Source organism: Phocoena sinus, chromosome 20, assembly GCF_008692025.1.
Source record: "Phocoena sinus isolate mPhoSin1 chromosome 20, mPhoSin1.pri, whole genome shotgun sequence".
In the NCBI taxonomy this organism is placed as follows: domain Eukaryota; kingdom Metazoa; phylum Chordata; class Mammalia; order Artiodactyla; family Phocoenidae; genus Phocoena; species Phocoena sinus.
This window is the reverse complement of record NC_045782.1, coordinates 13,763,097-13,788,147: the sequence shown is the minus strand read 5'-3', so window position 1 is coordinate 13,788,147 and position 25,051 is coordinate 13,763,097. Positions and strand designations below refer to the sequence as shown.

General features: G+C 44.6%; 1 protein-coding gene across 1 annotated transcript in view; it reads left to right on the top strand.

The window, feature by feature from the left end:
* VPS53 (VPS53 subunit of GARP complex) overlaps positions 1-25,051 on the top strand; it is a 123,964-nt gene that overhangs the window by 19,450 nt on the left and 79,463 nt on the right. The window contains exons 5-7 of the mRNA XM_032616739.1: positions 13,130-13,216; positions 16,456-16,571; positions 18,256-18,375. Of these exons, the coding sequence (XP_032472630.1) occupies positions 13,130-13,216; positions 16,456-16,571; positions 18,256-18,375 (323 nt within the window). The remainder of the gene's footprint in view (positions 1-13,129; positions 13,217-16,455; positions 16,572-18,255; positions 18,376-25,051) is intronic.

The following is a 25,051-nucleotide window of genomic DNA, read 5'->3' as shown; positions in this document are numbered from 1 at the left end:
TCAGTTTCTTCATCTGGGACATGGAGATGATAATACCTACTTCAGGGCGGTGGGGATTCAAGTTAACTAATTAAAAACACCAAGCACAACATCAGGCTCAGTCCTGTTTAGCATATGGCCGTAATACTGCTGCTGCTGGTTATGAGGTAACCATTGGAATATCCATGTTCCTAATTCTGTGCATCCAGGCATTTCTCAAGTTCCTGTGGCTTTTCCATCAGCTCCACTCCTTTCCATCCGTACCGCCCTGCTTTGAAGCACCTGTAGGTTTCCTTGCTCTGAAAGCCTCCTTACTGTCCGCTGGTGTGCTGTTCTTTGTGAATGGAAGTCGCAGCACAGCTTACCCGAGGCCCAGAATTGTTGCATCAGAGGTAGTGAAAGGCTCTGTTCTCTTGTTCTGTCCTTAAGACTTACCTCGGACATTTGCCAGGCTGCCCCTCACTCAGAGTTTTAAGGCTTTAGAGAGGTGGGTTCAGGCAGAGGTGAAGGTTATCAAGGCTTCCAGCCTTTCCTACAGTGCCTGTTAATCTCCTGCACATCTGCACCCCAAAGGGATGCCCTTTCTGGTCTCCCCCTCTGCCTGCAGGTTTTCTCACGAGCACCCGATGCAGGTTTTGGAAACGAGCCTGAGAGGGGTGCAAACTGCTGACTATGCAGTTCCCAGAGGTTCCACGCTGTTGCACTAGCCCCACACTTGGCCCTTAGCAATTTGTTAAAAACCATAGTTGATTCCTTCCTGTCCACTGGGATGGCATCTTCCTCTTAGGCTCTGCCACATATGAAGCAGTTCTTGGGTGTCCCCATCTGTTGGGTTTCAGGAGACCTGGTTGCCTTCAGCTCTCTGAGGGGTTCAAGAAATGTTGTGATTTTGCTGTTTATTTTTTTTCTCATTGTTAATGTTAGAGCAACACTCGAGCTTTCTGCATCTTGGGCAAAAGCACAACTGACCAGTGGATTTTCATGTAACATAGTATCAGAAGTTCAGTAATAAGATTTCAGATTCCACATTGCAACCAATCTTTAAGAATCTAGCACTCTTCCTCAAAAAACTTAAAGTAGAACTATCGTATGATCCAGCAATTCCACTCCTGGGTATATATCCGAAGAAAATTAAAACACTAATTCGAAAAGATACGTGCACCCCAATGTTCATAGCTGCATTATTTACAATAGCCAAGATATGGAAGCAGCATAAGGTATCCATTGACAGATGAATGGATAAAGAAGATGTGATGTATATATATGGAATGGAATATTAGTCAGTCCTGAAAAAAGAATGAAAAATTGCCGTTTGCAACAACATAGATGGGCCTGGAGGATATTATACTTAGTGAAATAAGTCAGAGAAATACAAATACTGTGTGTTATTACTTATATGTGGAATCTAAAAAATGAATGAATATAAGGAAACAGAAACAGACTCACAGAGTGGTTACCAGTGGGGAGAGGGAAAGGGAAGGAGCAAAATAAGGGTAAGGAATTAAGAGGTACAAACTACTATGTGTAAAATAAGCTACAAGGATATAGTGTACAGCACAGGGAATGTAGCCAATATTTTATAATAACTTTTAGTGGAATATAATCTATAAAATTTCTGAATCACTATGTTATATACTTGAAACTAATATAATATTATAAATTTTATGGAGTATAATCTATAAAATTTCTGAATCACTATGTTACACATTTAAAACTAATGTAATATTGTAAACCAACTATACTTTGATTAAAAAATTTTAAAAAGAATCTACCATTTTCCAAGTTTTGATGTAGTTTCAAAAAGGATTATCAGTAAGTACCTGAAAAGGATATTAAAATATTTCTTTCTTTTCTAACTGCAAATCTGTGTGAAGCCAGATTTTCATCATGTTTTTCAACTAAAACAACTTATCACAACAGATTCAATACAGAAGCATATATGAGAGTCCAGGTGGCGTCTATTAAAGCAGGCACTAAAGTTATTTGCAAAGTCACAGAGACGATGCCGCTCTCTCAAGAAATTTGTTTGGAGGAAATGTAGTTATTTTTCATAAAAACATGTTATTTGTGTTAACATGTAATGGGTTTATTATTGTTATTTTTAAATGGATTAATAAATTTTTTTTAACTTCTCAGTTTTAATTTCCAATATGGTATAGCTATAACCCACATAAAATCTCTTTGGGGCCCTCAGTAATTTCCAAAAGTATCAAGGGATCCTGAGATAAAAATTTTTAGAAATACTCTTTCTGAATAATATTTCAGTGTTCAATACGTAGGAATGGCAGGTAGTTCGTTCTTGATTTTAGTGACTCTAATTAGTGTATTTGTTCATTCGCTCCTACAGAAAGTCAGTGCTTTCCGCATGCTGGGCTGTGTTCTAGGCACTGGCGATAATGCAATGAACAGAGCCAAGACCCTTCTCCTCTAGAGCTGACACCAAGTGTGAAGGTCTCTCGTTTCCAAATTCTCTATTAAGGACTTATCCTCATAACCTTGGTTCACTAAGCCTGTTTGCCAAAAAAGAAATGTTGAATTTTATCATATGCCTTTCCATCTTCTTCCGATAGGAGCATATGGTTTTTCTGTTTGATGATTAGCTTAGTTTTGTTTTGTTTTTAATATTTAACCCACCTTAAATACCTGCTGGGTCACAGTGTATTGTCCTGGTATGTGTATCTGGGATTTTCATTCCTGTTCAAAAACTTCGTTCCTTTTTCACAACTGAGTAATACTCCATTGCGTGTGTATACCACATTTTGTTTATCCATTCATGTGTTCATGGACGTGAGCAATGCCATAATGAACACTGACGTACAAATATCTGAGTCCCTGCTTTCAGTTCCTTTCAGTATATACCTAGGGTGTGGAATGGCTGGATCATATGGTAATTTTTAATCATTTCAATATTTAATCTCCTTCACATTAAATGGAAATGGAGACTTTTTTCCATATTGTTCTGAACTTTAATATATTCTTCCTCTAGACAAGCCTGTTTTGTCTTCCTTTAATCCATACAGACGATGTGTTTCAGATTAGTTACAGGCTGAAGTTCTTGTGTTCAGTACCTAATAATAATACTGCTGCCTTCTCCGAAAAAGAAAACTACCATGATGATTTCTTTTAGTTAGCATGTCCAGCATTTGGACTATTTCCTTCCTGACCTTAGAAGCACATCAAGTCCCACTTGTGTGCAACATGATTATTGAAAATGGTTTTAGGAAAATAGTATTGCCAAGGAGGAACACTGAAGTGTATTATTATTCTGAGCCACCTCCATGTACATTGGCACTCTACAGGAGCCAACAAAGAAGGTCAAGCATAACTTTTGCCATCTGCTTGTTCCCATGTTAAGGGCAGTCACAAGTTTAAACTACAGTCTCTACATCTAAAGAGGAAAATGCTATTCATCACGACTGTAGCTGCTCTGGCTGTTACCCAGGTTACTCTTGCTTTTGACTGCTGGTTGTTAGTGATGGAAGGAAAATTCCACCCTTAGTTTGAGTTTGCCCATGAGAAAAATTGCAGTATTGCTGCTGACAAGGTGAAGTTTTCTGGGTTTTAGATCCTTGACGGGAAGTCATCCAGGTGTGTTTTAACAATGGATGGGAATTTGAAACTATGTTACTTCATGTAAGAACTTGACCTCCTTTTTTCTCTCCCTTCTCTCATCCATGGAAATACAGAATTTAGAGCAGCATGAATTCAGTTCTGTGGTGGTTCTGTCAACATTTCCATTCATAAATCCCTATTTTCAAGAGTCTGTAACGTAGCTGTAAAATTCTCTTCACTCTAATTTGGACTCTAAGGTCTCCTCTGGAAGGAGATTAGTTTTGCCAAACCAGAGATAATGCCTTTTTAGTCTGTTTTGGTTTGGTGTTCTATAGTTGTCTAAATCAAAGCTCTAAAATATACAAGACACTTACGGTCATTCAGATAGCATTGGATCACATGCCAGGATTTCTGATTTTTGTTTCCATGGTATATTGTGGACCCTCTGAGCAGATGCTGTGTTCACCTCTAGGCATTGTATGTGACACCTAGAATTTGCATGTTGGGCAAACTACATGAGTGTCACTCTCATAATGGCCCCCAACCAGAAGGGGGATGTTTCTTCTACAGATATACTTAAAGATAGGTAAATCTGATGGTCCAAATACCATCTTCTATAAAACAGAAGAGGTGAACTGAGGGGTCTTTACCCCGTCTCCGACCTAGTTACTCACCCTTGTCTTCTTGTCATACTTCTGAACTCTTCTTGTTCTCAGTCACATGAGAACAGTAGGGACAGACAGCCAACTATTATTCATATAATATCATTTATGCTAAGCCAAGTGCTGTACTTTTTTTTTTTTCATCGAATACTTGGAGATTCTGATATTTGGAGATTTTGGTTTCTGGCTTAGCATCTTGTGGTCAAGTTCCAATACACTTGTCAGCCCTGTAATTACCCAGATCTCTAGAATGAAGAAGGTCCTGCTGGAAGACTAATGTGTCATTCTTGATTGATTCACTATAGGCAAAGACACATTTTGAGTTGCTTAGGCAGAAGGTACATTTTGATTTGTTTGTCTTAATGTATAGTGCTTATGTTTTATTACAATATAAATATGTTTATCTTGGGGAATGCCCTGGTTGTCCAGTGGTTAGCACTCAGCACTTTCACTGCCAGGGCCCCTGTTTGATCCCTGGTCAGGGAACTAAGATCCCATGAGCCGTGAGGTGCAGCCAAAAAAAAAACCCCCCCAAAAACAAAACAAAACCAAAAAAGCAAATAAACATGTTTATCTTACATTCTGCAAAACATTGTTGCATCAATTACTTAATCCTCACAAAGATGTGAATTAGGCCACATAGATGTTATTCTCCCAATTTTACAGATGTAGGAACAGGCTCACACAGGTTCTGTGACTTGCCCCAAATTACACTGGGTGAGCTAGTCACAGGTCCAGATTTTCTGATCTGGCCTTACCTGTGTATACCAAATTCTCTTTTTAAACAGGGACACACTTTAAAAGCAGATTTGGGAGCCACTTTTTTTCCACTGCAGAACCTGGAAAGTTAACTGGTTCACAAGGGAATCCAAAAAGTGACAGTGACTGTGGCCTCCTTAACCAGCTGGGCCCCTCTCAGCATGAAGAAGAAACTGGAAGAGAGGAACTCCAGGAGGGAAGGAGAGAACTGAGCATTCACCTGTGGTCCTGAACACATGGGACCCAATCCCGAAGGGAAGTGAAACAGGAAGAGAAAGTCATCCAGATGAAACCCCAAGGCAGGCCATAGCCTAAAGGGCTTTGGCATGGAAGGTGTCTCTACAAAGCAGCTGAAGGAGCATCCAGAAGTCAACCCCAAATGAAGCCCTGAATGAAAACCCGTAACACAGATGAGAGTTACTGAGTGACTGCAGTGGGGGACTCGAATTTCACTTGGCAGCTGGGAAGTCCTAGCTATTTGCGGGAGATAGCCCTTTGTTAAACTCAGGCAGATTGTTCCTTTAAACGTGCCCCCATTTTCTACAGTATAGCATTTCTGTACCTTTTATTCAGCAAAGCAGCTGAGACTCTTGCTTGAGTTTTTCCTTCTCCAACTCCATTTGGAGTTATTGCTTTGAATGCGCTCATCCTCAGGGGTTGCATTTCATCAAAGGAGGCTGTGCGTGAGTGCATTCCCCCCTCCCTGCTATTTCAGGAGGAACAGATTTTAAGTTACAGGTGATAACAGGTATAAGCAGAACTTTAAGTGTTCAGTCTTGTTTGGGTACTGCTGAATTTGTGTCCCAGCCCTGTCTTACAATTTTAATTTCTGGCTTGTTTCCTAAAAACAATAAAAATGAACTCTTTGGTTCACATTTTCAGTGGATGTGGTTTGCAGAAATCGTAAATTAAAGTAACAGGCGGAACAGAGCATTTTAACAAATAAGGTGAAAATTACTCCTTTTGCCCTTTACATTCTTTTGGTTCACAAACTTGGAAAGAAATCTGTGCTTTAAATAAAGCCCCTTTATACTCAAGGTTTCTGAATGGGCTAAGGAGGAACTAACGTTAGCACCAATGCTTTGCCTCTGATGGGTGCCCGTCTGGCATTTGACCGGGGCTGCCAGGCCCGGAAGGTACCTAGTGTGTTCAAGGACACAGAGAAGCGTGATGCTGTGCGCGTGCAGCCGTCCGTGGCGGTGACATCCCTGGAGCCTCTGCTCCTGTTTAGCACCATTGTGGGGAATGGGCTGCGTTGTTTTTATTGCTGAGAGTTCTTAAAGCACCTCTGCTGTAGCTGGGATGCCTTGTTTCCATGGCAACAGCTCTCAGTGGTACCAGGCTAGCCAGTAGTGTCAAAAGAGGGGACATTCCATAAATAGAGGCTACTTACCCGTAGGTGTCTGCCTTTAGTGGATGTCACAGGGCACTTTATTCAGGGCTCATCAGATGTGGTCGCCCTCAGCAACATTTTTGTGGAGTCCCTTGCTTTCCAAATGATCCTGGCATTCATACTTCTTTCTATCGGTCTCACCTCCTAGTTATTTGTTTCTTACGTATCCCTCACAAGCTATTTAAAGATGTGTCCCCATCTGCGATCTTTTTCTCTCCGTATCTAGCTTAGTGCATATAGTAGGCACTCACTTTTTGTTGACGGGGCGAACAAAAGATTGAAACTTTTTTCTTCCCCTGGAGAATGGCTCATTTACAACATGGTTCAAGGGGACCGCCCTCCGATCCATGAGCCACTCTTGTGTGTGTGCCTGCAGATGTTGAACTTAACCAGCCTATTTGCAAAGCTCTGAAATGCGGATCGACAACCTTTGGTTCTTAGAGGGACAGTCTCATCTGAAATGTCACACTCTATCTGGGAGATCTGGGAATAATATTAATAATTACCATTTAGTAAACCCCTTCTATGAGCTGCATCCTCCGTCAGGATTCTCTCGACTGCAGAAGACAAAACCCCAGCTCAAACTGGCTTAGGCAAAAGGGGGATTATTTGGAAGCCTCTTGTGTCTTGTTTTGAACAGTCAGTCTGTGAAAGAGTAGTTTCTCTGCTGGGCTTTTCAAACAGTGGAAGGTGGCACTGGAATACAGCTCTGGATCTTTCTGTCTGTGTCTCTCTCCGGGAGTCGGCTTCATTGTCTCTACCTGGAGACCAGCTACTATCTAACCTAATTTCACATCGTGGCGATGCCACCACCAGAGAGAGAGAAACTTTGCTTCCCAATTCGTTCTGGAAAATCACAGAAAAGCTCCAGGTGGCCCAGCTTAGGCCTGGTCTGCCTCTGGGACAGTGACTCATAACACAGTGAGAGGAAGACTCCCAGGAGGAAGGCAGTACTGAGTAAACAGTACACAAGGTGTTTACTGCTAAGTCCTGTTTTCCTAACAACAAGTCTCTGGGTTGGGACTATTGTCCCTGTTCTAGAAATGATGAGTCTGCGCCTCCTAGAGGTTAACTGGCTTACCAGAGATCACACAGTAAGTGGCAAGGCCGGCATTCGAACCCCAGTCTGCTGGTTCAAAAAACCCCTGCTTTTTACTAAAACAGTACATTGTTTTTCCAAATAATAGGAAGGGAACCGGCAGACAGATGTAAAGTTGGACCACAGAAATGATAGCAGAATAAGTGGGAAAATATCGTTTTCTTCCCAGTAACCTTGAATATTAGCACCTTATTTTTTTTCAGAGAACAGAATGCCATATTAGTTCTTCTGAAAATGAGCAGCCTCTTCCTCCTTCCTGTAGTGGCAGCAAATGGGATCTCAGTTTTAAATCTCTTAAAGGCTGCCCGTGGACTCACAGGATAAAGGCAATATAATTCTCTCATAGAGCAAACTGCAAAATTAGATGCATCTAAGAGCCAGAGGGGATGTTAATTTCTCAAGGCATTTCCATTGGCTCGGATCCGCTCTATCTACACAGGTGGCTGACACAGTGCTGGGGAGAAAAAAGAGATGAAAGAAGAAGAAAGCAGTGGGGTCTGTGCCAGGTTCCATGCTGCTTATCTTCTGCGCACGTGACCTAGTGTGGCTTTGGTGGCCTGTTCAGAGTCTACTTCAGGAGGCAAGGAAAATTAAGAAGAATGGTTACAGTTAACGATGCACAAAAATACAGAGATAGCATAATTGGTTCTGCTGAGTCTTCTGGGTCAGCTCAGTGGGTCACCTTGTATCCCATGATTGCAGGATTTGAGTTAGTAAAGAGGATGACCACTGCCTCCTAATAGTACCCTCCCATGCAGGCTGCAGCCACGCTCCAGTGCTCGATTCAGAAACTCTGGTAAGGTGTGGGTTGAAAGCAGACATTTTTGGGTGACTAGTTCTGTTTTTCATCCACATACAGCCTGGAATGGAAAAGTAGCCACATTTTATTTTAAAGAGTGTCTAGGGACAGTGCCAGAATCTTTCTTTCAGCACATTTTCTGATTAGCTAGGTATAAAAGTATTTTAGTGTTACTTAAAAATAAAATCTTAACCTTTTATAGGTCTTATGATTTTTCCAATTACAAAACACTCCTCTTCCTGTGTGATTGATTTTTAGACATTAGATATCAAATATTAGGGTGTGTGTTGAGAATGGACTTGCTGACGGAATGAATGCTTCAGAAGAACCTTTTTGACTCTGGAAAGTGAATTATATTAAATTTCCTCGACTTCAGTGCATTGTTATAACAAGTGAAAGTATTCCAGCCTGAAAAAAAAAAAATCTGGCAGACAGTTTGTCTTTCTTTAAGACTGTGAAATGTAAGATTGTGTGAGTCTTACTTGTTTGCTGAAAGAAAAGAGTGGTACCTTGAGCAGAGACAGCTCTGGTAGGATGCCAGATGGAGAGTAAGAGAAAAATAGGGATAGAAACCCTTTCTCTGAGAAAGGATCGTGGAAACTTCTTCAGCCCTGAGATCTAAGTATAGAACTGGCCCTTTTTGCCTTTCTTAGCTGAATGTCATGTGTCTTAGAGTGTTTGGCCAGAACATGATGGCTACAATCCCATCAGCACATCCTTATACCATGACATGACCAGCAAGATCACAGAATTTCATGCAAGCTGTGCCCCAGAAGGTGCGCAGTTGCCGGCAAGGGCCTCTGTAGTGCTTTTCCGTGCCACGAGGCCACATGTTTTAGAAGGTTCCGGGGGGTTAGAATTTACTCACCCCTGGCAGCACCAGGAGCATTAGATTCCACATTAGCCACATAGGTAACAGTTGCAGAAAGTGTGATGCTGTGTTTTTGAACCACTGCTGACAGTTGTGCCTGGAGTTAGGGAAAGCTATGGGTGTCATCCTACCTCATCCAGAACAGTAGCCTCAGCACTGCTCCTCTTCTGAGAAGTGCCCCACGGTGTTTTTGGGTTTTTTTTTTTTTTTGCGGTATGCGGGGCTCTCACTGTTGTGGCCTCTCCCGTTGCGGAGCACAGGCTCCGGACGCGCAGGCTCGGCGGCCATGGCTCACGGGCCCAGCCGCTCCGCGGCATGTGGGATCTTCCCGGACCGGGGCACGAGCCCGCGTCCCCTGCATCGGCAGGCGGACTCTCAACCACTGCGCCACCAGGGAAGCCCCCCCACGATGTTTTTAATCTGTTGGCAAATATTTGTCGAGTTCCAGCTGTGCTCCAGCTTTGGTTAGATGCTGTAATTGAGGTGGTCATATGATTTATCATCAGAGTCACTTTTGGAGTGAGAAGGAGCTAGTGGTGATAATACTGAGACAGTACTTATCAGCTGGGCCTGTCATTCTGGCCACCAGAATGGGCAATTGCCTGAACCATAGGGGATTTAAGAGTGCCATTCATATCCTTGGGCCACACTCTAAAGGATACTTACAACCCCGTTAGAGAGCTGGTACTTAAACAGTAAACAATTCAAGAACATTATAAAAAAGTCCTTCTCTTCCGAAATTGTCCCGTTACCCACCCCCTACCCCCCAATCGATTTCTCCTCTTCTTGTTTACTGTCTTGTCTTCTCACAATAAAAGCTTCTTGAAAAAATAGTCTATACCAGGAGTCAGCAAGCATTTTCTATTAAGGACCAGGTAGTAAGTACTTTAGATTTTATATGCCATCTGGTCTCTGGCAACTACCCATCCCTGCTGTTACGTGGAGCAAGTGGCCACAGACAATTCCTAAATGAACGGGATTGGTGTGATCCAAGCTGTCATTGTTTACAGAAACAGGTGGCACACTGGGCTTGGCCCCGAGGCCATCATTTGCTGGCCCCTGCTCTCACACGCACTGTCTCCACTGGAATCACTCTTGTCGAGGTCATCAGTGACTTCCCTGGTGTCCAGTTTGGTGGTCATCCTCTGTCCTAATCTTACGTGAATTTTCAACAATGTAAGACATAATCACTCTTTTCCTCTTCCTTCCAACACTTTTGTTTGGCTTCTGTGACACCATAGTCCCTGATTTTCTCTTCTGTCACTGGTGGTTTTTCTCTTGCATCTTTCCTCCCTCCCTTTTTTCTTCTAGACTGCTGAACATTGGGGTGTCCAAGGGCTCAGCCCTGGGCCGTCTTCTCTTCTCTTCTTTTCTCTTCTGTCTGTACCCTCTTCCTAGGTGATTTTTAGTCCTACAGACTTAAGTGTCATCTATAAGCTGATGACTTCTGAATTTCAGTTTCTCTCTTCCAAGCTCCAGACTCATATGTCCATCTTGATATCTCCACTTGATATATATGTATGTATCCCTAGGTGCAAACATGCATTTGCCCAGGCTGGTCAAAAGCCCTGGAAATAGACCTAATATCTGTGTAGCTTTCAACACCTATTATGTCATTGAGTCTTCCCAACAACCCCTGAAGTAGGTGGCATCGTCACCACTTTGCAGATGAGGAAACTGACCCCTAGAGAGGTTGCCCTGCTGGTATGTGACAGCAGAGACAGGCCTCAAACTCCTGCCTTCTGGCTGGAAAGTGGAGGGATTTCTCACTGCACCACAACTGTTTTGGGGGTGCTGAATCTGGGAGTGAGGGAGGCAGGATGGTAGGAAGCGGAGAGGAAGCAGCTGCTGAGTGAGGCACCCTCTTGGGAGGGAATGGGTTTGAGAGGGGCTGCTCAGTGAGACCCATTTCCATTCCATCGCCCCTTTTGATTGGTTACTACTCTTCAGGTAAAACTTCCCGAGTTACGGATTTTGGTCTCTGATAGCAATGCCAACTGTTGTTCTAAGACCAAACCTTCTGATGATTAAAATACCTCTGTCCAGGCGGCAGAAATGACAAGTATAAAAGCTTCTTTGCTCCCCAGCCTTGGTAGATATAAGTGAAGCGATCCAGCAGAGCAAACCGCCCACTCCCTGCCTGTCCCAGGAGGTGGTGTGAGCCGCTGTTTATTCGACTAGCCTCACCTCAGACTTGGCAACAAACTGGTAAAGGAAGCCATAACATAGACACACACAGAAGCTCGGTATCCTTGTCCCCAGGCGTGAAACCCCTGCAGATCCCAGAGATGAAGAAGGTCAGAAGAGAGCTCTGTCTGGGACTGAGCCACACACAGGGCGAGGAGCAGCAGGGGAAGGAAGGAGTCCCAGCATCAGGAGAAGTGGGCCTCCCGGAAACCTGGGAAAGACAGGGAGATACAATCCCTCCTTTCAACAAGGAAGGAGCTTCCTGCAGCGGAAGCAGACTTAAGTTTGCTTTTTGAGCATGTTTTTCAGCCATAAAGAAAACGTGTTAGTTCATAGTCTAGAGGTAGCTCTTCTGCTGGGTTCTACTGAAGGCGGAGGTTCAAATACCTCTGTCAGGGCTTTTGACTTTCTCCCCACGTCGCAGCTTTGCTGTCCTCTTTCCTCTGTCAGGGTGTCCTCAGGGAGGCTGGCTGTTTCCCCCCTGCAGGCACAGATGGCCACACACAGCTCTAGGGCGATGCTGGCCTTGTCATGACATTTACAAAGGGCTCGGGAAGCCATATTAGGGCAGGCCACTCTTTTTTTTTTAATTATTATTTATTACTTTTTTGATGTGGACCATTTTTAAAGTCTTTACTGAATTTGTTGCACTATTGCTTCTGTTTTATGTTTTTGGTTTTTTGGCCGCGAGGCATGTGGGATCTTAGTGCCCTGACTAGGGATCAAACCCACATCCCCTGCATTGGAAGGCAAAGTCTTAACCACTGGACCGCCAGGGAAGTCCCCAGGCCACTCTTAAATCCAAAATAAAGTGCGTTCAATGAAATGAAGTGGGAGTTCTTTTGGCCGCTGCCTCTTTCACCAGTACGTGTGTTCTTCACGTGTGCGGCTGAGCGCCCTCTCCCCTCCCCTAATACTGCTTCCCAGACTCACGCAATTACCACTGTGGGTTGTAATGCTTTTAATGGGTGGCATCCATCTTTGTTGGTTTTTATTTCAGTGGAAACATTTAGCTCACCGTTAGGTGTAAGTATTCCTTTCTAACTTCATTTCGTTGGTTCCCAAGTGGGATACTTACAAATGTCTTTAAGGTTTGCCCACGGTTTTGGAGTCCCCATGCACAGCTGTGACTGTTTTTTTTTTTTGGATGGCACCATCTTCTGGAACTCTCAAAACCCAAAGCTTCCCCTACCCCCAACTTTGAGCCACCTATGTCTCTCTTCAGGGTTTTGAAGGTTACTGCATACGTGCGCGCGCACACACACACACACACACACACACACACACACATATACACACAGATGTGCATGTCTTATTTATTTGTTGTCATCAGTATGTGTAGTAATCACTGATACAGAGGGAAATAGTTTAGTTTTTTTTTTTTTTATTTTTGGGCGGTACACGGGCCTCTCACTGTTGTGTCCTCTCCCGTTGCGGAGCACAGGCTCCAGACGCGCAGGCTCAGCGGCCATGGCTCACGGGCCCAGCCGCTGCCACGGCATGTGGGATCTTCCCGGGTCGGGGCACGAACCCGCGTCCCCTGCATCGGCAGGCGGACTCTCAACCACTGCGCCACCAGGGAAGCCCAATAGTTTAGTTTTTAAATTAAAACTGTGTGATGCCACCTGGCAAGAACTCTGAGTGTTCATTTGCCTGCATGCAAATGGCGGACTCCCTCTGCCTCTGCCGCTTCGGCCGCAGGTCTGGCAAAATTGTCAGTGCAAGTGCAGCAAAGCAAGAGAGCTTTAGGCATTTTCTTCTGAGGCTGCACTTGATCACAGCGTAGGGACCGGTGCTGCCTTGTTTTTCATTTATGCTCTTATTCTAGGCACTTGAAGAGGCCCAGAAAGCGATTCAGCAACTCTTTGGAAAAATCAAAGACATCAAGGACAAAGCAGAAAAATCGGAGCAAATGGTGAGTTCTGGTCTCTTCCGGACCTTTTTGCGCCGGAAGAGGAAGTTGGCTTCTCGTGCAGTCACACTAGTCAATAGACTTGTTCTCCCTCTTCCTGCCAAGCACAGCGCCCACGTCTCCAGTGCTGGCCCTGTATTTGCAGCCCTGTTTTTAAACAGGGAAAGTTCTCTTCTTCTCCTTTCCCCCAAATAGTTTCCTAGTCATTTTGGATTCCTTTCTCTAGCATTTGTTTATATCACGTGTTTCTCAGTTCAGATGTATGACCTGTAACTTGGCATTGCTTGAAAACTGGACCTGGATCTGGGAGGTGGGCCGCATCCTGCCTGTGATACGTGCTGAGGGGCTTGATTAAGCTCTCCCTCTACGCAGTGCTGCCCTCGGGTGATGTGCTCAGGGACCTCCACCGACCGAGAGGCCCACCAGTTTCTTCCCCCCTTAATAAGAATAATAACTACCTCAAAGGGATGTTGTAAGAATTAAACGTATGAAGAGCACAGAGCATAGTACTGGGCTGGGGTTAGTTGCTTAATGAATGAAAGCTATTATTAATGTCATTTTTTTCCCCCTACTCGTTTTGGTTATGAAAACTCCTAAACCCTCCCAGACTTCTCTGCCTACATCGTATTATAATCTACTCAAGAATAGATCCGAGGTCACACTCCCACGGACCCTTCAGTTCTCTTTAATGGCCATTTGGCAAGACTGGACAGGCTGTGGAAGGCGGCGGGGGCGGGCCCGGCTTCAGCGGAGCGCATGGGCAGTGGGGTGGGAGAGGGGACAGTTGGATACCATTAGTGAGCAGCATGGCCTCTGACGTCAGACCACCTGCCTTCAGATCCACCCTCTCTCCTTCCTCCCTGGGGGCCTTAAGCAAGTTACTTACCCTCTCTGTACCTCAGTTGCCTCTCTGTGAAGTGGAGGTAATATTTGTGTGTACATCACAGAATTGTGGAGATTCGTGAGCACTTAGGATTCTGATCTGCTAGTCTGGACCACGCTCCCTCTTGAAGCCGAGGGGGGATGCAGTAACAGTCTGAGTAGACCGCTCCTAATGCCGTTAGATGTTTTATATTAAAGCAGTCTGGGACTTACCTGGCGGTCCAGTCGTTAGGACTCTGCGCTTCCAATGCAGGGGGCGTGGGTTTGATCCCCGGTCGGGGAACTAAGATCCCATAAGCCGTGTGGTGTGGCCAAAAAAAAAAAAAAGCAGTCTGCTTCCCCAGATGGTGCTTTGCTAAAGGGAAGAAGAGGATATTTGTGGAGCTCTTTCACTGTGCCGAGCACTGTGCCCGTTCCTTTATACAAGTGATCTAACTTTGCCCTCACAACAGACCTTACGAACTCGGTTTTACTCTAATTATTATTTTTATGATTGACCATTTTATCAGTGAGGAAACTGAGACTCAGTGAGGCTAAGCCACTCGGTCTAGGACACCGAGTCGGTGAGTGAAAGAGCCGAGATTCAACCCGAGAACTGTCTGACTCCCAAACCTGCCATGTCCTGTTCTGTCCTTCTTTGGCTGCCCAGGGGTAACAGTTAAGGTAAATTAACCACCAGCATTCTGTTCTGTGAACCGGTCTCGTGTGACTTTGGCCTGAGCGCCGCTTGTGTGAGCTGCCATTAAGGGCTTTATTTGGGGAATAACAAGAAGTTGGGTTTGTCTAGGGAAGCACAGGGTGTGTGATGGGGAGAGATGGGGAACACTGGGAGTGAAGGGACCAGTGAGCTCTGGTGCAAAGCAGCGAGGGCCTGAAGGAGGAGCAGAAGGGACAGAGTCTTGAGGCAGAGGAAGAATGTCCCGGATTTAATGACTGACTAATGATGCAGGACCTGCAGGAACGAGAAGACTGGTAGATGACGCTGACTTTTAACACAGTAGTTGAAGACCTCTGATGCGAGTGCTGGAGCTAAGGAACCCAGGGAGAAGTACAGGGATTTTTTATTTTGGTGGGAAAGAGAATGATGATTTATTTCAGAGTTGGAAGGGTAATTAGATTATAAGGCCGAACTCCTATATCTAGTTTATTATATCAGTCTTGATTGTCTTTCCCCCCAAACTCAGTTATTTGGTAAAGGTGTGGTAGGTTCTTCACCTCTTCCCCAAACCCCCACGATAGAAATAGAGACATTTTGGTGGCCTGAGGGTCACAGAGAGAGCAGGCTTGATGGGCCAAGTCCCCGTGAAAGAGGCTTTTTCTGCTAGGATCCAGGTCAGCCTTGCGGGTTTGTAGGTGTGGATCTCAGCTGTACAGGTCGTGACCTTTACTTCATAACTCTACCCAGGATGATCAAACTCTAAAAAATCAGGTCATGTGAATTTAACTCACTACCGGCCTTTTTCACTTTTAATGGGAGACCTATGTTTCCAGTAACTAGGATGTTTGTGCCTGGTATCCAGGGCGCTCCCTTCCCTCCGGGTGTCATAGAACCTGGAGAACCTAATTGCTCTTCAGAAAGTTTCTTGTTCAGCACGGACTCGGGCAGTTTAGTGAAAGAGTCCGCCTAGGTGTTAGTAAAGGTGGAGAATTGTTCCCACCTCACTACTGAATGTACTTTTCTAGTGACTGAAATATACTTACGTTCCCAGCTACAGAGTTTCTTTCTCTTGGACCCGCTGGATCAACACTGTTGGAATTTTACTCCCCTGATTGCCATCTGTCTCCCTGAAGACTCTGCTCTTAATGATGTCATGTTAAGCTTACTTTGCGGGGGTTACATTTCAGTCTTCTTGAGATTTGAGGAGAAATCTGGAGACCAGATAATAAACCCTAGATCCACGAATAAAGCCCATCCCAATAGAATTAGCTGACTCATACTGTGCTATCCATTTTGTACCGGACCTAGTAACCCCGGTGCCAGAAGGCATACTTCCCTGACCTTGTTCAGGAGGAGATCGGCCGTCCTTGGCTGCTGGGCACCGGGTGCTCCATACTCAATTACTATGTGGCTCACTCCTCTTTACTTGGGGTGAAGAATAAAGTTCATTTCATTCTCACAACTGAGGATTTTGTAACCCTGGGCAAAGTCCGCTGAAGAAATGCCCAATTAAATGTAAACGGGCTGATTGGAAATTATTTTGAGTATGTATTGGGAGGACACCTGTGTTTTCTCCGAGGGCTAACGCGAGGTATGTTTGTCCCTATTTCATTTGCATTATTTTCTCCAGAGGCCACTTGCAGACCAGTTGACGTCTGTCTTAACCCTCCTCCTTTTTCTCCTGTGGTTTTTCACTGTTTAGGTGAAGGAAATCACCCGCGACATCAAGCAGTTAGATCACGCCAAACGCCACCTGACCACTTCGATCACGACGCTGAACCACCTGCACATGCTGGCGGGCGGCGTTGATTCCCTCGAGTAAGCACGTCAGCGGTCCCTTTCAGGTCCACGGGAAATAAATGTATCATAGAGGAGATGGCACCGTAGGTTTATTTACTTCTCAGCCAGGAGAGTCTCATCATCCTGGCCCACTTCCTGCAAAGCGGTCTCAGATGTTTAGTCACCACTTTGGCTTTGTGCCCTCGGGTGCTCAACGTGTAACAGACACCCGAGACTTTGAGGTGAGGGGCAGGTGAGTCTGAAGGGGCCCAAAAAGCATGTGGAGAATGACTTCAAGAGCACAGGTCGTTTACATGTGGTAGGTCTCTACCACGGAGGCTGATGAGGCAGTGTAAGGCTGTAATCACGCCCCCAGCCTGCGCGTTGGCAAGTTTTCCTGCTTGTGTTGCGCTCAGTTGCACTGTCGTTGAACACGCCTTATGGAAACAGATCCTTGGACCCACTTTTTTCTTTTTTTTCCCACCCACTTGTCCAAAGGCAGAAGCTTTCTGTTTGGCTTGTAGGGGAACTATAGGGAATGGTACATGAGAACACGAGAAACAGTATTAAAAGGAAGAGTTGGTTACTGACCACAACGAAGCAGCCCAAAGGCCTCCTTTCCTAGAAGATTCTGATATTCCTGTTCACTTTTGTGGTCTGTCTCATGAGAATTGCCCCTGTCCCAGCCTCAGTGTAATCTCATGTGTGGATAAAGAAAGAGCACCTCCATAGGAATTTAGCCACAGTATCCAAAGTTGGGGCGAATAGGGGACAGACTCCTTCCTGGTCTCTCCCAGAGATGGCATGGTCTTCAGTGAACCCTGGCCTGTTCTCCTGCGAGCAGTGATCGGAGAGGACAGCAGGCCCATAGGAGACTGGAAGAGCAGTGTCCTTGTCCCTTTCCCCAGGTGCTCAGTGCCTTCCAACAAACCAGCAGACCAGGCGGTGATAGCAACATAACTCCTTGGCTTGAACTTGAGCCTGTCTTTTTAAATGCCTTGTAAAGGAAGTCATAAATTATATGTTTAATTAAAAAACCCAATCCTAATGAAAATTTTAAATCTAATAGTTTGTTCCTTCCTTGCTGTGTGTAACTGTTGATTTTATCAGCATCCTTTTATTTAAGCTTCATTAACCTTAGCAGCAGGGAAACTAAACATACCTAAACATACACAGAGTTGCTTAGCATTGGCTTAAAGTCTACAGATTTGAGTTAACATGTAAGTGCATATACATGCTCTTTGTTGTGTCCTGAGATATGTTTGGTTTGCTCAAATGCCGTAACCCTCAAATAATAACATCTCGACCCCTGCTCTCTGTCAAAAGCCAACAAATCCATAATACCCAACCCAAATCCCAAATCCCAAATCCATAGTCTTCCCAGATTCCCCTTCCCCCACCCAGGGAGACTCCATCACTCACATTCTTTTGTACGTCCCAGAGCACATAACTTGGACTTCTGTTTAGAGCTCCATTTATCCTACTTGGTACTACTTAGATGTGTCCTGTTGCTCTCCCTTACTAACTCATGTTCCCTTAAGGATTTGGACCTGGTCTTATTTTTTTTCTCCCCCAGTGCACAGCACCATATATATTCAGTGCTCAGGAAATGCTTATTAAGTTGAGTTGATGTCTGTTTTAGAGCAGAGAGTAGGTTGGTCCATATCTGTATCTTGTGTCCTTAGTGTTTTTCTGGAGTCCTCAACTTCCTATTTCCTTGCAGAGCCATGACCAGGAGAAGGCAGTATGGAGAAGTTGCTAATCTTCTTCAGGGCGTAATGAATGTTCTGGAGCACTTCCACAAGTATATGGGAATTCCACAGATCCGGCAGCTTTCTGAAAGGTAAAGTGTCATTGGAGAAAACGGTCTTCTTTTTTAAGAAAAGGTGGTGCTGGGAAGTGCCTAAGCACTCAGCTCGGGATGTTCATTGTACAGTCTCACTGTGGGAAGGAGCCTCAGAGGTCACCTGATCTGACTCTGTCTGTCGCAGACGTCTCCTCTATGTCCCCTCACCACCTCCTTACTATGTCTTCTAACACTACCTGTGTTAGATAGTTGCTGGCCTGGTTCACTGGAGTGAACCAAGCCCACATTCGTTAGGGAAACTGTTCCAGTTGTCTGCTTCCTTGTAACAAACCAACAAAAGCCAGGACTTAGTGGCTGATGACAACAGTTATTTCGCTCGTGTAATGTGGCCTGGCCCAGCAGGGACAGCTCATCTCTGCTCCGTGCAGCATCAGCTGGGGTGGCTCCACAGGGGACTGCAGGATACGTTGGTTTAATCTCATGGTTGGCGGATTGGTGCTTGCTGTCAGCTGCGAGCTCAGCTGGGTTGTCCTCCCTGGGCTGCTTGGGCCTCCTCATGGTGAGGTGGTGCTGGGGCCCATGAATGAGCATGCCAAGAGAACCAGGTCATAAAAGCCACAGAGAGTCGTTTCTGTAGTCACAAGCCTGTCAGGATTCAAGAGGAAGGGATATAGCCTCCGCCACTCCCAACGGGAGGAGTGTCAAATCCCCATTGGTATAAAGAGCACGTGGGGGACTTCCCTGGTGGCGCAGTGGTTAAGAATCCACCTGCCAATGCAGGGGACATGGGTTCTATCCCTGGTCCGGGAAGATCCCACATGCCGTGGAGCAACTAAGCCCATGTGCCATGACTACTGAGCCTGCGCTCTAGAGCCCCCGAGCCACAACTACTGAAGCCACGTGCTGCAACTACTGAAGCCTGTGTGCCTAGAGCCCGTGTTCCGCAACAAGAGAAGCCACTGCAATGAGAAGCCCGTGCACAGCAACGAAGAGTAGCCTCCGCTCACTGCAACTAGAGAAAACCTGCAGCAACGAAGACCCAATGCAGCCAAAAATAAATGAATTATTTTTTAAAGTATTATTAAATAATAATAAAAAACGAGAACATGGGATGAGAGATCACTGTGGTAGTCTTTGCAAATACAGTCTGCCCTTGAGCTTCAGATGTGACAAAATGATGACTTAGCCTCTTTAAATGTGTTCTTTCCTTCCTATTCTGTTGAGTTTTAATCCTAGATTCAGAGCCAGTAGAAAGAAAGGCAGATGTTTAAAGAGAAGGAAGATGAGGATCTGAAGGAAGATAGGGGTGGGGAATTTAATGCCTTTTCTGTTAGAAGTAGCAGCGGGGAAAATACTAAGAGACGGTCAAAATTGATGGATCCCAACCTTTTTTTTTGCAACAAAGAGGAAACGAAGGGGCCGGTACTCAGCAGGAGCCATCATTTTCAACTCTGCTTTCTCATGAGGCCTGGTGGCTGCAGGCCTCTTGTTTTCTAAGTTACTTTATTTCTAATTATATAAGTAATACACGTATACATTTTCTTTATTAGAAATAAGTCAACATACAGATGAAACTTAAGTCCTCTTTAACTATACCTCACACCCCAGTGCTACCCATAGAAGTAGTTACTATTATCAATTTAATGCTTATCCTCCAGATTTTTTTCTGTGCATTTAAAGAAATCTGTAGTTTTAGATTGTGGGTTTATTTTGCTTTGTTTTGTTTTAAATAAATGATCTCATACTGTATGCTTCATTCTGAAACTTTCTCTTTGTTTTTAGCTTAGCAGTGTATTCTAGAGGTTTTTCCACATCAGTGTATACAAACCTATCTCATTCCTTTTAACAGATGCATAGAATTCTGTAGTATAACATACCACAGATTATTTAAATTTTATTTTATTTATTTATTTTTGGCTGCGTTGGGTCTTCATTGCTGCGCACGGGCTTTTCTCTGGTTGTGGCGAGCGTGGGTTACTCTTGGTTGCAGTGCGCGGGCTTCTCACTGCGGTGGCTTCTCTTGTTGTGGAGCACGGGCTCTAGGCGCGCAGGCTTCAGTAGTTGTGGCACATGGGCTCAGTAGTTGTGGCTCGCGGGCTCTAGAGAGCAGGCTCAGTAGTTGTGGCGCACGGGCTTAGTTGCTCCGTGGCATGTGGGATCTTCCCGGACCAAGGCTTGAACCCGTGTCCCCTGCACTGGCAGGTGGATTCTTAACCACTGCACCACCAGGCAAGTCCCATACCACAGATTATTTAACCATTTTCATATCACTAGACTGTTTGCTTCTAATTGGAAAAATATACTCCCTTTTGCACATCTGCAAGTATTTCTCTAGGATAGATTCTGGGTGATAGGTCACGTGCATTTAAAATTTTAATAACTGCTGACCCTTTGCCCTCCGAAGAGGCTTTATTTATTTATAGTACCATCTGCATAGCGTGTGAGTACCCATTTCCCCATATCCTCAACAGCACGTGGTATTGTCAGTTTTCCTTTTCATTTATCTGATGGATGAAAAATGGTACCTAGTTCCTTTCATTTTCATATCTCTGTTAACTAGTGAGATTAGTTTCTTTTCACTTGATTATAGGCCATTTGCATTTCCTCTGTGAAATGCCAGTTTATATCCATTGTCTGTTTGTCTACTGAGTTAGTTATCCCTTCCTTATTGATTTGTAGGAGTTCTCTATGTATTCTGGATACTAGTCCTTTGTCAGATCTGGCAGATCTTGCCTGCAAAACTATGTAGGTGTGTCACCTGTTTTCAAGGCAGATCTTTGTCCTTTCAGTTTCTTCAATGGTAATTGGTCTATTCATGTTGCCTACTTATTTTTTTTCCTTTTTAAAAATTGTGTTGAAATATACGTTACATAAAATTTACCATTTTAATAATTTTTTCGTGTACAATTTCGTAGCATTAAGTATCAATAAATTCACAGTATCGTACAGCCATTACCACTCTATTTCCGAAACTTTTTTATTACCCCAGACAGAAACTTTGTATGCATTAAATAATAACACTCATTGCCTCCTCTTCCCTGCTTCTGGTAACCTGTGTTCTATTTTCTGTCTATGAATTTGCTTATTCTGGGTACCTCATATACGTGGAATCACACACTATTTGTCCTTTTCTGCCTGGCTTATTTCATTTAGCACGTTTTCAGGTTCATTCGTGTCATATCATTTATCAGAATTTCATTCCTTTTTAAGGCTGGATATTTTATTGTGCATATAGACTATATTTTGTTTGTCCATTCATCTGTTGATGGACACTTGGGTTGCTTCCACCTTGTGGCTGTTGTAGTGTAGACTAAGCAAATCTATTGTCTGGTGCCTATTAAAAATCTGAAGTCCATCTCATTCTTATTCCTTTATAAAATAACCTGTAAAATAATTAATTTTGTTCTGGAAGCATTTGAGATTTGGGGGTGGGAGAATCAGGAATTTTACTAGGACGTGGGTCTCTTTTCATTCATGTTGCTCTGTACTTAATTGTATTCTTTTCTTTTTTAATATTGTATCTTAATTAATTTATTTTTTGCTGTGTTGGGTCCTCGTTTCTGCACACGGGCTTTCTCGAGTTGTGGCGAGCGGGGGCTACTCTTCATCATGGTGCGCGGGCTTCTCACTGTGGTGGCTTCTCTTGTTGCGGAGCACGGGCTCTAGTACGTGGGCTTCAGTAGTTGTGGCATGCCGGCTCAGTAGTTGTGGCACACAGGCTCAGTAGTTGTGGCTCGCGGGCTCTGGAGCACAGGCTCAGTAGTTGTGATGCATGGGCTTAGTTGCTCCGCGGCATGTGGGATCTTCACAGACCAGGGATCAAACCCGTGTCCCCTGCGTTGGCAGGCGGATTCTTAACCACTGCACCACCAGGGAAGCCCCCTTAATTGTATTCTTAATCTGAAGACTCATGAGTTTCTTAAATTCCAAGAAATTGTTCTCCTTTATTTCTTCGAGTAGTTTTTGTGCTTTGTTCTCTGTTCTCTCTTTGTGGAATCCCTAGTACATGAATATTGGAACTTCTAGGTCTGCTGCCTTGTTTCTTAATTTTTTTAAATACCTTGTATCTTTTTGTTGTGTTAAGCTGAGTTCCTCAACTCAACCCTCCTGTTTTAATTTATTCTTCAGTCTTGTCCATCCTGTTATTTCGCCCAGCTGTTGAGTTTTTATCTCAACAGTCCAACTTTAATCTTCAGGGTATCTAGTTGATTCTTTTTTCATGGGCATAGTATCCTCTTAAGTCTCTCAGGGAGTATAAACTATATGTGTTTTAAAGTTCTGAGTCGCCTGTTCCATTTCTCTGTCCTCTGATGTCAGGTCTTCAGTTTGTTGAGTACGATGACTTTCTTTCTTGGTGTTTGCACTCTGCCAATATTTGGTGATTTCTAGCTGATCGCTCAGTCTTGGCTGTGAGATTCTCTGTCATTCTGATCAGAGATGCTCTTTTACTGTCACCTGCTCGTGAGGGCGAGGCGGGATGTGGCGGGATGTGCCGCTCGGCCACGTGTGCCACAGGCTGTGCTTCTCAGGTGAGGTGGAGCTGGAGCTGGGGGAACTGCCAGGTGAGATATGCTGGTGGCTTATCTTCTGGGCCCGAGGGCTCCCTGATCTGCCTGGATGTTGTCAGCCCTCTGGTCCCTACTGGGCTTCTCAGACCCACGCCCATTCCTGACCTGAACACTCAAGGCAGGGGTGAGACCTGGGCACTGGCTTCGTGGCTCCTCTTGCAGGACCCCAGAGTATCCCTCCAGCGGTTCCCTGGGGCCCCCCTCCTGCTCTGGTATCCACTCCCCTCGTGTCCTTCATCTTTGAGAAGCCATTTTAGGCAGGGGTTTCCTTCTTCAATCCTCTCCTACCAGAGTTTCTAGTCTACCACTCCTTTCCTTGCCCAGTTCTGGATTCTTATTAAAATCTTTTCATTGGGCTTCCCTGGTGGCTCAGTGGTTGAGAGTCCGCCTGCCGATGTAGGGGACACGGGTTCGTGCCCCGGTCCGGGAATATCCCACATGCCACGGAGCGGCTGGGCCCGTGAGCCGTGGCCGCTGAGCCTGCGTGTCCGAAGCCTGTGCTCCGCGATGGGAGAGGCCACAGCAGTGAGAGACCCGCGTACCGCAAAAAAAAAAAAAAAAAAAAAAAAAAAAATCTCTTCATTATTTCTGAGTTTCTGGGACAGGAAGGGGAGGGGTTGCACTGCGTGCTCAGGGTGCCATCTTAGAGGTGAAATGCCAAGGAACTGTTAAGGGATGTTGGAACAGAGCTTGGCGGAATACTCGGGAAATCACCACCCTTTCCCTTATCCTTCCTAAACCCTTCACACTCAGAGCTGGCTGATCGCCATGTCACACTGGGGATGTGAGGCAACCAGGAGAGCAGACAAACGGGGCTTTGTGAGCTGCAGGAAAGAAGGACGCTTGGATGGAGAAGGCAGACTCACTCTCAGTGGATGAGGGGGAGAGAGGAGAGGCAACATCACCTCCCCTTACCCTCCTGATAATCCAGAGTTGATCTTTTTTCCCCGTTCACTTATTCTTCTCTTCACTCACTAATAGATACTTATCACACACTTTTGTATCCCAGGCCCTGTGCTGGGGGACTGAGGGCACAAAGATAAGAAACACATACTCTCTGCCCTCAAAGCGCTCACCGTTTTTGTGAGAGACACTAATAGAAAATTTCAGTATAGGATGGATATAGTATATGTACAGGCACAGCAGGGAATTGATAGGCTGACCCTTCAGGGGTCAAGGATAGGGGTCACGGAAAAATTCAATTTTAATGTGATCTTAAAAGAATGGGTAGGATCTTACCACCAAGACAAGAAGAGAGAGGGGGGAAAAATAGGAGAGAGAGAGAACATCGAGGTACTTGGGGAGACAGTGGAGGGTGAAAGTCTGTCTAGGTAGGCAGGGTCAGATTTTATATGCCTCGCTAAAGAATCCGTTCTTCATCTTGTGGACAATAAAAGATGTTAAGTGGGGAGAGGCATGGTCTCATTTGTATTTTGTAAAACTCTTGTGGGTCATAGGTACAAGAGACTGGAGGTTGGGGCTATGTTCTGGATTAGAAAAGATGAAGACCATACCATGACAGTGACCATGAGGTCAAGGAGTTGTGGGGAAGAGTTGGTTACCCATTGGTTCCATGAGATGGGCATTGCTGAATGGCAGGAATGTGGCAGAACTGAATTTTAGTTGTAAAAAAGCACCATAGGGACAAACAAGAGAATGCACTCTTTTAGGATTCCTTGCCTTTTAACATTTTTTTCAAAGAAGCGGTTTTATAAATTTGAAGGAGTTTTGTGATCACTGCTGTAATAGCACTCCCCTTAGAAATGGAAAAAGATAGCATTCTATCAGTATAGTTTGGTGCTCCAGCCATTCATTATCATGTAGGGTTGCTGCAAACACAGGAGGATTTACTTTTCTTTTAGTTCATTTCACAACTTCTATTTGCAAAAAAAAAAAAAAAATTGTTGATTAACAGAGAATATACACTATTAAGTAACACGAAAAATAACGGAAGGGAAGGAATCTCTCGTTTCCAGTGTCTGACTACAGTTCTTTTTCAAGAGGTACTAAAAGTTTGAGGAAAGTCCAGACTTCTTATTTTTAGCATCATTTCTGGTGAATATTCCTCCCTTATGTTTACATAGTGACGGTAGAACCATCTGGAAATGATAGAAATAACTTGTTTGTTTGGGGGGAGGGGAGAA